The following is a 12289-nucleotide window of genomic DNA, read 5'->3' as shown; positions in this document are numbered from 1 at the left end:
CGGGGCGCGGGCGGGCCGGGCCCAGCTGGCCGGCGCCCCGCCCCGCGGCCGCGGCCGCGGACGCTATAAGAGGGCGGCGGTCGCGGCGCGCCCTGCGCGGAGCCCGGAGCGCGATGGTCAGCCGCCGCGGCGCGGCAAGATGCTGGATGGGTCCCTTCTGGCGCGCTGGCTGGCCGCGGCCTTCGGGCTGACGTTGCTGCTCGCCGCGCTGCGCCCTTCGGCCGCCTACTTCGGGTAGGTGCCCGCGGCGGGCGGCCGCGCGAGGGCGGGCTAGGGCGGCGGGGCCGGACGGGGGCATCCAGCCCGGGGCAGCACCCGCCAGGTGCTCGGCGGGGTTCACGGGTGGCTTGGAGTCGTTAGTTGGCAGTGAGCGCGTCTCTCGGTCCACAGGTCGTTGCCCGCCGTGCGCCCTAGAAGGAGAGGGGCCGGTGTCCCCGACGGGCTTGCGCGGGGCCGCGGTCCACGGTGACTCCCGAGTCGCCGCCGCCGCCTTAGGCCGCGGTGTTCCTGCCAAAAGGCTGGAGCCTCCATGGCCCCTGCCCACTACCCCCCTTCTCTCCTGGAAAAGTTAATTTAACAACAACAAAAAAACACGTACAAAATCCAGATGTTCCTTGCACTGAGCCCCAAAGGGGAGAAAGAAAAAAAAACCCTCCAAGCTGGAGAAATTTATTTTTCTTGCGCTTTCTTCTGGCGCCCGCCCGAGCCTGGCCCCGACCTCGGCCCTTGGGAACACGTCTGCGAGACCTGGCCCGGGGGTTAAACGCCGCCTCTGTCCCGCGGGGTCGCCGCCCGCGCTCGCCTGTCTCTGCGCTAGCAGTTTTGCCGCGTTGTTGGGCGCGTCTCTTCGCCTTTAGTTCCTTTCGTCTCTCCCTCTTTACTCCCTTTCCCAGGTCTGCGATGCTTGAACCTAGCGATCTTTAAGAGGGATACCCTTTGCACTTTGAGTTCGCCAAGGTCCTGGGTGGCACCAAGCGAGGCAGCGCCCAGCTTTCTCTGCCCTCCTGCTTCTCGCCTCCGCATCCCCCCCCCCCCCCCCCCGCCTCTCCCCCCCGCCCCCCCCCCCCCCAGCTCTGGTTGGCCCCTCGGGTCGCAACCCTAGTCCTGGGTGCCCTGGACTGTTCCTTGGGCCGCCGCCCTTCGCCGGTCACCTGTTCCCCTCGCCCCTGCCTGCGGTGCCCGCTCGCAGCGGTGTGGCCGGCAGAGGGCCCCGTTGGTCCAGGAATCTGGCACCCGCCGGGGCAGGGCGAGGCGGTTGGGCCGAGGAGCCCTGCAGGTGTATCCTGTTCTCAAAGAAAATAAAATATTTTCATGGGAAATTTTCCCTTTGTGTTTTTCTTTCTCCTCCTTTCTCCGCTGTCTGTCCGTTTCTTCTGGGTTGTCCTCCAGGGTCAGTTCCATGTCTCGGTTTCCCAGGGTCTCCTCCACCCTGGCTCCCCTGGCTTGCACTGTGGGTCCAGCCCCTGGGCCTTGGCCTGGCACGCCCCTGCACGCCATCTGTGCGGCCCTAAGCCTCACCCGTGGGCAAGAGGGAGGGCTGAGGATGGCCGTCTGGCCACAGGTCCGCAGTGAGTCACAGCAGCCCATCAGCCAGCTGTGCCTTCCTCTCCTCGGGCCCAGCCAGGCTTCTGACACACCCTGGGCTTGCATGGGCGGCCACTTTGTCCCTTCTGGGATCTCAGCTTGCTGGGCTGTGGCTCTAGGATTCAAAACGTACAGATCATGGGGCTAGAGTCCTGGCTGCACTGGCCCCTGTCTGTCTGTCTGTCTTTCTCACCCTTTCTTAGCTGATAATATACGTTGGGTCTTGGGAAAGCCCTCTAGCTTGGCTACTGGAGGGGCGTTGGCACCCCTTGGTTCCACGGTAGGGTTTAAGTACAGGATGGCTGGCATTCCCAAGCAGATACCGAGGACATCAGTGTTGCTATGGCTCTCTGTCTCAAGGAAAGTGGAGCATGCCTATGAGTGCGCCTTCCCTGCAGCTGCCCTGGAGACCCACTGTCTGGGCTTGGAAGAAGGATTTCAAAGATGGGCACAGTGGGTACCTGTTGAATCAAGAACCAGGGAGAGCCCAGGAGGACAGGCTAGCTGACTTGGGTCTCTCTACAGTTGCTTTCTGAGGAGTAGGTATGTATGTTGGAGGCACAAGATGTATCCTAGGCTGTTCAGCGTCCAGAGGTCCCAACCCTGCCTCAACCAAGGAAGGAGATGAGTTTGGAAACCCTGAAAGGCCTGGCAGGCCTGTTGCTGGAAGAGGAGCCTAAGGGTGCGCCTGTGAGAATGTGGTGTGCTCAAGTGTCCCTACCCAGCCCAACTGGAGAGGGAGTAGGGAGAAGGAGCTGGAATCTGGGGCTCTCCTCTCCCTTCCCCCTCTCCAAAGCTCTGCCTGGCACGGAGGCTCCCAGGCAGGAACACGGCTCCAGTTACAGCCCAGGAACCCAGAGAGGAGAGGCTGGCCCGGGGGAGGGTCACGTGGCTACAGGAGCCCTCCCCACCCCCTCCCAGAGCTGCAACCCAACCCTACAGCTCTGGCTGCCCTTCCCTTCTAGAGGCCTCTGGCCACCCTGCTGCAGGACCCCTCCAGGCTGGCCACCAGCCATGGGGAAGGGGCTCCCCTCTCTTCTCCCCTTGGCTCAGCTTTTCATCCCAGTCCGTTCAGCAGATCAGCAGGTGGCAATTCCATTAGTTTCTCCTAGAGCCGCCCGCCAGCTGCAGGCCTGTGTCCCTGGGGCCAGCCGGAGGTCACATGTGGGTTGGGGACACAGACCCTCTAGAGGCATTTCTTCCCTCGACCCTGCCCCTCTTTGGGAACTGACAGGTGAGAGGATTTGTGTGAGCAGCGTTGGACTCAGGAACGGAACTATGCCTCTGTGCCCCTGATAGGTGCCAGGGGCATTTAGAGACGAGGCCCCAGACTACGCGGAAGTAGGGATCAAGACTACAGTGAGCTAGCTCTCCAGCAGAGGCCTTAGGGAGCTTGGAGACTTTCACCTTGTTTTCATTTAAAAACAAACAAACAAACAAAAAACTAGGAAGGTGCATTGTAAACCTTAAGACTGGCTTTCATTCCTCAGTTTTGGCCATATACATCCTATTTCTCCCAGGGAGTGCCCATAGATCCCTTTCTGAGAGGTACTGTAGACACTTGGGACTACTGTGGACTGTTTGGGTCTGAGTGGTATCAGAGCCTACCAAAGCACTCTCTCTCTCTCTCTCTTTGTTATTGTATATAACTCACATCCCAAGAAACTCCCCCAGCTCCGTGGTTTGGGTATATTCACAAAACTGTCAGCCATCACCACTGTCTAATTCCAGAACATTTTCCTCACCCCAGAAACCTCATACCCGCTCAGCAGTCACTCCCTGCTCCCCTCCCTCCAGCCCCTGGCAACCACTAATCTTCCTGTCTCCATGGATTTTCCTATTCTGGACTCCTTGTAGAAGTGGGACCATGCGCTCTGTGGCCTTTTGTGTCTGGCTTCTTTCATTCGGTGTCATGTTTTTGGAGGCTCATCTATGTTGTAGCACACTTCGGTGTTTCACTCCTTTTTATGACTGAACTGATTATACAACAGTCTTAAAAAAAAAAAATCCCGTTTGTCAGTTGCTGGCTATTTGGGTCGTTTCCACCATTTGGTTATTTCTAGTAATGTTGCTGAGGATGTTGGTGTTTTATTTTGTTTTTCTCCTTCCATGTATCTGTGTTTTCCGTTCTTGGGGTACGGGGAGGGGTTCCTATCTAGAAGTGGAATTGCTAGGTCCTCAGGCAATTCTACGTTACACTTCTTGAGGAACTGCCAAAAGGTTTTCCCAAGTAGTTACAATATTTTATATCCTCCCATAAATGTATAGGGGTCCAGTTTCTCCACGTCATCACCAAACACATTCTGGTTTTTGTCATTGTTGTTTTTAATTCTAGCCATCCTAGTGGGTGTGAAACCCGTCTCATTGTAGGTTTGATGGCTGGTGACATTGTCTTTTATGGTCTTGTTGGTTGGTTGTTTTGGTTTGGTTTGGTTTATTTATTTATTTATTTATTTATTTATTTATTTATTTATTTTTGACAGTGTCTCTTCATTATGTAGCTCTGGCTGTCCTAGAACTCACTGTGTAAACCAGGATGGCTTTCTACACAGAGAGATCTGCCTGACTCTGTCTCGGGAGTGCTGAGAGGAATGGGATTAAAGGCTCTGGCTTTTACAGGCTTCTTGGCCATCTGTATACCTCCTTTGGAGAACCACCTGTTCAGTTCTTTAGCTCTTTTTAAAGTTGGGTTATTTGTTTTGTTGTTGTGTATGAGAATTCTTTACATATTCTGGACCTCTCCCAGATAGAGAAGTTTTATTTCTTGACTGGAGAACAAATGGGCTCTTTCATCCCTCCACACAGAGGTGGTGACTTTCTTGTGCCTGCCCCAGCCTCACTGTAAGGGTAGAGGGGGCACCCCTTATTTATAAGAACCCTGTAGAGGTTCAATTCAGGGTATTCAAAAAACTAGAAGAGGAAGATCCCCTCAAGTCAAAAGGATAGGAGGCTGTCCCATCCTTCATTCTTATCCTGGAGCCTAGATGGGGATAGCCTGTGGTCATTGGTCCAGGTCTGATAGCTGTTTGGACAAGGGGCATCCAGGTAGCTCCTAGAGGTGTCAGAGAAAGCTGGGCAGGGTTCCAGGCAGGATGCTGGGTCCAGAGAGCACAGCCTCCCTAGATCTGTGGAGCCTTCACAGTATACATTGGGCCGGGGAGAGGTTTCCAAGAAGGCAGGAGTCTGGATCCAGCCATGCGTGGAGTAGGCAGGAGGTGGGGAGTCTTGACTGGAAGGTTAGGTCTAGGTTAGGAGTCAGGACTGTAGTTGGGGTCAGGTGATAAACTTAGAACACCCCAGGATGCTCACAGGCCTTTGGAAGGGCAGCAGAGTACGGCGCCCAGGCAGTGGGGCTCTGTGGGGCAGCAATGGGAGCTGACAGGCTGGCCTTGGAGGCCTCTGCCAAGGGGCTCTGTGGGTGAGACCTCTTGGCAGAGGATTAGGGGAAAGCAAGAGGTGGGTGAGGAGAGGAGTGCTCCCCAGGGCCTACCAAGGTGGAGGTACAGCCAGCATTCCTCTGCAGCTCCCTGAACGCCTTCCCCGAAGTGGCCAGCTGGGGCTGGAGCTGCCTGGCTTTCCAGCTAGGCGTGAGGCAGGTGTGGCAGGAGTCCCAGGTAGGAGCTATTGCCCTGCCGAGTCTGCAGAGCAGCCCCCTACACCCTCCACTCCAGCTGTCTCCATCTGCAAGTTCCTAGACTTGGGGAGAGGGGGAGCTTTGCCATGGATCCCAGCATAGGCCAAGCCCAGACACCTCCCTCCCCCCAGACTCGGCTGCACAATGTTCTCCATGCCGCCTTGAGGGAATGAATTTAAGGTGAGGCAAGCCTAGAGCCACCTGGCCCCTCTCAGCTGTGTGAGCAGATGTCCTGCTCAGAGCCGACAGACAGCCGTCTGGACGGGAAGACAGCTGGCCTAATCTTGCTCCTGTCCTCGCCTTACGCTCTGCCTCCTGCCTCTGTGGCTCTGGTGCCTGTCCTAGGCAGGACCTGGTAGGTGCTAGGCAGCATCTAGGTGGCCTAAGGCACCAGGCTCCTTCTACTTGTGCCTTTGCCTCCCTGCCAACTTTCCAGGTTTGGCCGTCATGGGTAAGGTGTGCAGGTAATTTGTATCCTAGGAAAGAATGCGCAAGAATAGATTCCTCCCGGGGAGGCCCTGAACCCTGGAGGATGATGAGCTGATAAGGGTTGGTTGGAGGGGGCCAGGCAGGCCCGCCTGGCTCCTTGCTGGAAAGACGACACCTGTTGACAGGCTTCCTGCACTTGCCCTCTGAGTCCAGCCTGCTGGGCACCCGCTGCCTTTGTGTATTGTGCCGTGTGGCGGGTGCCCGGCTGGTGCCCGGCTGGCTGCAGCAGGCTCTGGACAAGGCACAGTTGTCTGTGTAGTCGGGGAAGCCTCTGGCATGAGCGTTGGATGCCTGTGGATGAAGCCAGGCCCCCTGAAGCACATAAGTGGATTGTTTTGGGGGAAGTTGGGGTGAAATCAGCATCTGCCTGGCTTGCTGCCCCCTCTGGGAAGCTCCATAAGAGTCCAGATGTGTCAATCTTTCCCTAACGACTCAGCTCCGGGGCATTACAGGAGCGTCTACTATTACACACTGTGCTGCCTAGTTAAAAGCCGCTACCAGCCTCTGGCTAGTGGAGGTCCCTCTGTTCCCCCGGGGGTGTCTGCATTGCTTATTGGTCTCACAGTCTAGCCTGGTCCACAACCCTGACTAGAGTCCTGACTTCACCTACAGTTTGTGGCTCAGAAGGGGCGCGGCTGCCTTCTCCAAGCTCCTGGCTCCCCAGCTCACACACACCACTATCTTCCTTCTGGCATGCCTGAGATCATAAAGAGGAAGGGGCCTGTGCATGTGAATCAACACTCACGGGCGGCCCTGCCGTGTGTGACAGGGTAAATCTGCAAGGACACCTATGGCTGACCGCCCTGATGGCAGGTGTCTGGGGACAGACTCACCATACCCGCCGATCTGGGTGGTTCCAGACTGCCCTGCCCCCGTGACCCACAGGCCTGGCCCCTCTGGCAAGGTCCCTGTTGGCCCTACGCCCCTACCCACAGGAGGAAACCCAGCTGCCCAGCTGGCAGCCTGAGCACCTTGGGCCAGGCAGCCGGACGAGGCGATGGAAAAGGCAAGCCGCAAGCTGCGTTTGTTTTTCATCGCAATACCTGAGGTCGGAGCAGCCAGGGGAAGTGGGCTTGAGGTCTGGCCCAGGACAAGATGCTTGCTGGAAGCTCCCAGAGCCTGAGGACATTGGGACCATCTGCATCCTGGCAGATGGGGATATGGAGATGGGACTCCCCCCACCCCCGTACACACATTCCCTACCCCTAGTCACAATCTCCTTTCAAAGCCCCCAACACAGGGCAGAGCAGCTAAAGGTAGAGTCCTCTAGGGAGGACCACTGTGTGGGGTCAGGCTGGTGGCTGTGGAGGGCCCCACAGCCCTGTCTGTTTCCAGCGTAAAGCCTGGTGCTGGCTGTTCCGGGAAGCTCTGTTCCCGTCTTCTTCCCAGAGGTCCAGTGCAGGACTGTGGCACCACTGCCAGCTCGCCTGTGATGGATGGGGTCTGCTGGACAGCACCTTGGACACTGGGGTGGTAGCCGGGTAGTCATTGTCTCTCCAGCAGTCTCCAGGAGCCTGGCTCCTCCAGGGCAGGGAGCAGTGAGAGAAGAAGACTGGATGGCTGCCCATTTGCAGCCTCTGACCAGTGTCTCTGTGGAAAACATTCCTGGCCTTGTCCTGGGCGCTTTGCCACCCCCAGGGACATGGAGGTACTCGGGTTGGAAGCTGGACTGCGGGAGGACGGAGGGTTAATCTCAGTTCCGTCTCTTGGTGCTGGAATTTGTTTTGATTTTGTTTCACACAGAAATTAAATGCTGTCTGGCGGAGCTGAGGTTTCCTCGGCTGGGCGCTGTGGCTTCTGGAACTGCACCCTTGGCTCTCTCCACCCTGGTTCAGGGGAGAGCTGGTTCCCTGGCAGGGTGGCCCAGGGGGTGGCCTAGCTTGTTGGTGGGATGGAGGACTGTGGGAGCAGCTCTGGGGGCTTGCTGTCATGAGGGCTGCCCTGTCTGCCTGCCCTGTGTGTGGGAGCAGCTTGGGCTAGAGGATTGGGATACATTTCCATCTTGAGCTATCCCCAGCTCTTGGCCACATAACTGGTGCTCCAAGGAGGCACCTGGGTCCCTAAGCAGTCATAGCTTCAGGCCTGTCCAGGACTCAGAAGCAATCACCAGCACTGATTTCTCCAAAGGGCTAAAGGCTCTCTGCTAGGTTCCTGCAGATGAGTGAGGGATGGGGTTCTTGGTAGACCATCTCTCAGCATCTTAGGGGGTCATTGCTGACCGCTCAGAAAAGCAGCCTTGTGACCGCCCCCGTGCCCCTGCACGAGCCCTTTCCTACTCTGTGGGACTTTGCCATTCTGCCCCATGTGGTACACACTTCTTCCTTCTTTGCAGCTGGTCTTACATCTTCTGGAGTGGTTGCAATCTGAATGGTGGAGAAGGTATGAGAGCCAGCTTGGGGATGGCTTGGGTTCCTGGATGTGTGTGGGCATGCCCTGGCGACCATGTTGGGCATCTCACCAAAGAAGCAATATTAAATCAGATCTGCTTTTGTGCTGGTTTGGTGGCTGCTGTTGGATCCTGCTCTTTTCTGGCTTCTCCTAGAAGCCAGCTCTTGGCCACATCACTGTAGCCTCCCTCCCCTAGAGTCCTGCCTGTGTATGGAGAGAAAGCCCCTTCCAACCCATCAAAATCAGACCACCTGTCAGTATAAGTTTCCCGCTTGCAGTAATGGGGGCCCACGTCCTCTTGTTGAGAACAGTTGAAGCTAGATTTGTGTGTGTGTGTTGCATGTATGTCTGTGGGCATGCGTGAAAGCGTGTGCGCCTGTGTGAATGCATTTGTGCTGCATGTGTCTTGGTATGTGTGTGAATGCACCTGTGTGCATGCTTCTTTCTGTAAGGGTTGTCTGTGTATATGTGTGTGTATGTGTGTGTGCGTGAATGTGGATGGTGAACTTTGAAACTGTCAAAAGGCCAGTAAGGTGAAGCCCATACAGATAGACCCATAGAGATAACAAGGAGATGCATTGGCTTGGAGCCTGTCACAGGAAGAAGGACAGCAGAGGCTAGTGCCTGCTACAGCAGGGAACGGTCTGAGGAGACTTCCCCACAATCATCAGGGCCCAAGAGCTTGCAGGACACCCAGTGACGGCCTGGGTCTCCGGCACAGTCCAGGGTCCAGCCTTGCTTGGACTTAACTTATTCCGAGTTTGGGACTACTGTGGCCATAGCAGCCTGACCACCCCCACATGGAAACATTTTCCGTGGGCTGGATGGGGGGGGGGTGCTTCTGGATCCTGGTCTGTATGAGCGACTATACACCACATTGGTGTGTGAAAGCAGCAAGAAATTGTTCTCTGTCAACTCTGGAGACTAGAAGTCTGAATTCAAGGGGATGGTTCTTGCTGAAGGTTCCCGTGCGGGCCCTTCCTGTCTCCTCCAACTCCCGGGACCCTCACTGTTTTCTTGTGTGTGGGTGCCTGTGTGCAGGTACACACGTGGGTATGTGTGTACACGTGAATGTGCAGGGAGAAGCCGGATGTCCACACGGAGGTCGTCCTCGGTTGCTCTCCACGCCATGTTTTGAGGCAGGGTCTCTCGCTGAACCCGAAGCTCACCAGTTCAGCTAGACTGGCTGCCCATCGAGAGGGATCCCCTGTCTCAGCCTTACCCGCTCGGCACTACCATCGCATGTGCACCACCATGCCAGGCCTTCACCCGGGTGCTGGATGTCTGAGCTTAGGTCCTCATGCTTGCACTGTAAGCCTTTGACCCACTGAGCCATCTCTCCAGCCCTTTCTCGCTTTTTTTTTCTTACGAGGATACCCTCTGTTGGCTTCAGGGCCTGGACTCCTGGGCTCTGATGTTCCTGATATGCACAGAGATTCCAGATGACTCCTTCTTGAGGCTCTGGGTAGATGCCCAACTCGCGGGATCACCATTTACCCTACCTCCATGCTTTATGCTTTATTTCAACTTGTTCGTGTCAAAGACAGCAACCAGCACACGGTCAAGGGTAACCAGGCATGCATGGAAAAGCAGACACAGACATACCAGGCTCTAGAGCACCACACTCGAGTTTGCTACATTTGAAGTAGAGGGTGGGTGGGGGGTTTTACAATGAAAGCAGATAGGCTAGGAATCTCTGTTCAGAGAGAACCCACAAAAAAACTGACCCAGCAGTTTGGAAACACCAAACAACCAGGGGGGGAAAGTGCCAGTGACAGATGGATGGAGAAGCAGATTCAAAACAGCTGAAGTGAATTAGCGCGCTGGGAGCTGGTCAGAAGAAATTACCCAGAGCTGGTAGAGAGGCAGACAGATGTGGGACAGGGCAGCTACCTCCCCGCTGGGAAGGTCCAGAGCAGGGGAGGGAGCCGAACTGGACAGGGCTGATGCTCCAAGGGAAAGATCAAGTACTTTCCAAAATAAAGCTGTGGGGAAGATTCAAGAAACAGCGGATGGGTAAAACCCAGATACGGAATAAGAGTGAATTTCACAGGAATTTATTCAAGCATGGTACATCTGTGAATACTGAAGGCAGTTGTGAGAGGAGCCAGAGAGAACAGGACCCAGATGGCATCATGTTCATGGGGAGCCAAGGGGCTGACACTCACTTTGGCAGCTGGCCCACCCCACCCCTAGGGGGAATGGTCAGACAATGCTGACTGTAACATGATGTTTCCTTGGCCCGGAGCTGGACCCGAAGTGCATAACAGCCTATCATTGGTGACAAGAGTGTGACCAGGTGACCTATGCTAGCATTGGGCTTGGGTGAGTGACAGCCTCCTGTGGAGGAGAGCTGGAAGTAAAGGGGGTATTAACTGCTAAACTGTAAGCCTGGTGACAAGGTTGGGAATCAGCTTCTGTAAGAAAGCTCTGGTATAGTTTTCTCCGTAGTGACGGGCTCTATGGATAAACTCAGGTTATGCCTTGGGATCTGTTTTGATCTATGCTTCTCACTGGGACTCTGTATGGTGATCTAAGGCTGTGACCTGGCTCTGTACAATTTTCTGAGGTTGAGATTCTGGTTCTGTGTCGGTCTGTGCCTCAGACTGTAGGTGATGACGTGAGGCCATGGCTTGGGCACTGTGCTGGACCGTGGTGCTGTGACTTGTTCTGTGTGGCTTTCTGAGGCTAAGCCTTGGGCTCTGTATGATTTCGTGAGCCTGTGATTCAGGCCCTGTATGAATCCACAGTGCTGTGATTTAGGCTCTGTCTGGTTTTCTGGAGCTGAAGCTGCAGGTTAACAGCGACTGGGATGATGGTAGTTGGTGCCTTCAGTGCTTCATTCTGAGATGAATCGAGGCTTGGAAGCACTGAATAGAATTCCATCAAAAGGAATGAAAGCCTTTTCCACCAAATAAAAGGCAGTGTCTCGGGAGGCAGTGGACAGTGGCAGGGTCATTTTCCTAAAGTCAGTGTGCTGCAGAGGTGCCGGCTCCCCTTGAGGAAGGTCCAGGAAAACTCAGAAGTCCTGCCTGAGCACGTAAGGTGGGGCAGCTGCCTTGGAGCGCATGATGACAGTTCCTGGAAGGTCCGTGACCCAGCAGTTCTGTCCCAGGGACACACCCACGAGAACCAAAACAGGTCCACATGATCTCTGAAAAGCAGAAACAATCCACGTGCCCATCCATCAATGAATAAACAAGCAAAATGTCCTTGCACACAAGGGAATGTTTCCAACTAAAGAAAAAGACTCTTAATAGTTCTTGGCCGTGGAGGAGCCAAGGGAGGGTGACTTACTGGACCAGCCACAAAGGACAGCTGTCGCCTGGCTCCATTCAAATGAAATACTCAGAGGTGGCTCGGTTGGCAAGGGGTTTACTATACACACACATGGCTGGATCCCCCTAGGACCCATATAAAAATACAGGTGTGATGTCTACGTAAGCCCAGGGTTGGGGAAGCAGAGATTAGAAGATCCCTAGGGCTTCCTGGCCAGGGCCTCATTGGGAAGCCCTAGACTCACTGAGAGGCCCTGTCTAAAAAATAAAACAAGGTGGAGGCCTGGCAAGATGGCTCATCAGGTAAGGGTGCTTGCTGCCAAACTCAGGGGGGGCTGAGTTTGCTCCTCAAGACCCACATCGTGGAAAGAAAAAATTAATTTCTGCAAGTCACAGATAGGCACCATGGCACACAAATACCCCCTCCCCCACTTTAAAATTGTATGTTTATTTTATGTGTACTAGTGTTTTACCTGCATGTACATGTGTGTGCCACCTGCATAAAGTGCCCGTGGAGGCCAGAAGAGAGTATCAGGTCCCCTGAACCTGAGTTACAGACGGTGGTGAACCACGTGCAGGTACTGGGAACTGAGCCTAGGGCTATATCAGAACAGTAAGTGCTTTTAACGACTGAGCCATCTCTCCAGCCCCTAAATACATACTGCTTTGTTTTTTCCTTTCAAAAATAAGGTGGAGAACAGTTAAAGAAGATATGCAGTGTTGACCACGGGCCATTACATCTATGTGCACACATATATTTGTATATAAAATAACACCCTGAGCCGATAATTCCATAAACCCATCTAAACAGAAAGTAGATTGTTTTATTGCCGTAAGCTGTCAGAGGTAAGGTTCCGTTAGTTAGTTAGTTAGTTAGTTAGTTAGTTAGTTAGTTAGTTAGTTAGTTAGTTAGTTA

General features: G+C 54.7%; 1 protein-coding gene across 1 annotated transcript in view; it reads left to right on the top strand.

The window, feature by feature from the left end:
* Positions 1–115: 115 nt before the first annotated feature.
* The window catches only part of Wnt9a (Wnt family member 9A), a 26301-nt gene continuing 14127 nt past the window's right edge, over positions 116–12289 (top strand). The window contains exon 1 of the mRNA XM_055594260.1: positions 116–234. Within this exon, the coding sequence (XP_055450235.1) occupies positions 140–234 (95 nt within the window). The 5' untranslated portion in view covers positions 116–139. The remainder of the gene's footprint in view (positions 235–12289) is intronic.

This window comes from Psammomys obesus, unplaced genomic scaffold, assembly GCF_907164565.1.
Source record: "Psammomys obesus unplaced genomic scaffold, mPsaObe1.curated_primary_1811, whole genome shotgun sequence".
NCBI classification, from domain to species: Eukaryota; Metazoa; Chordata; class Mammalia; order Rodentia; family Muridae; genus Psammomys; species Psammomys obesus.
Note: the sequence above shows the minus strand (reverse complement) of the source record. Positions and strands in the feature narration are given on the sequence as shown.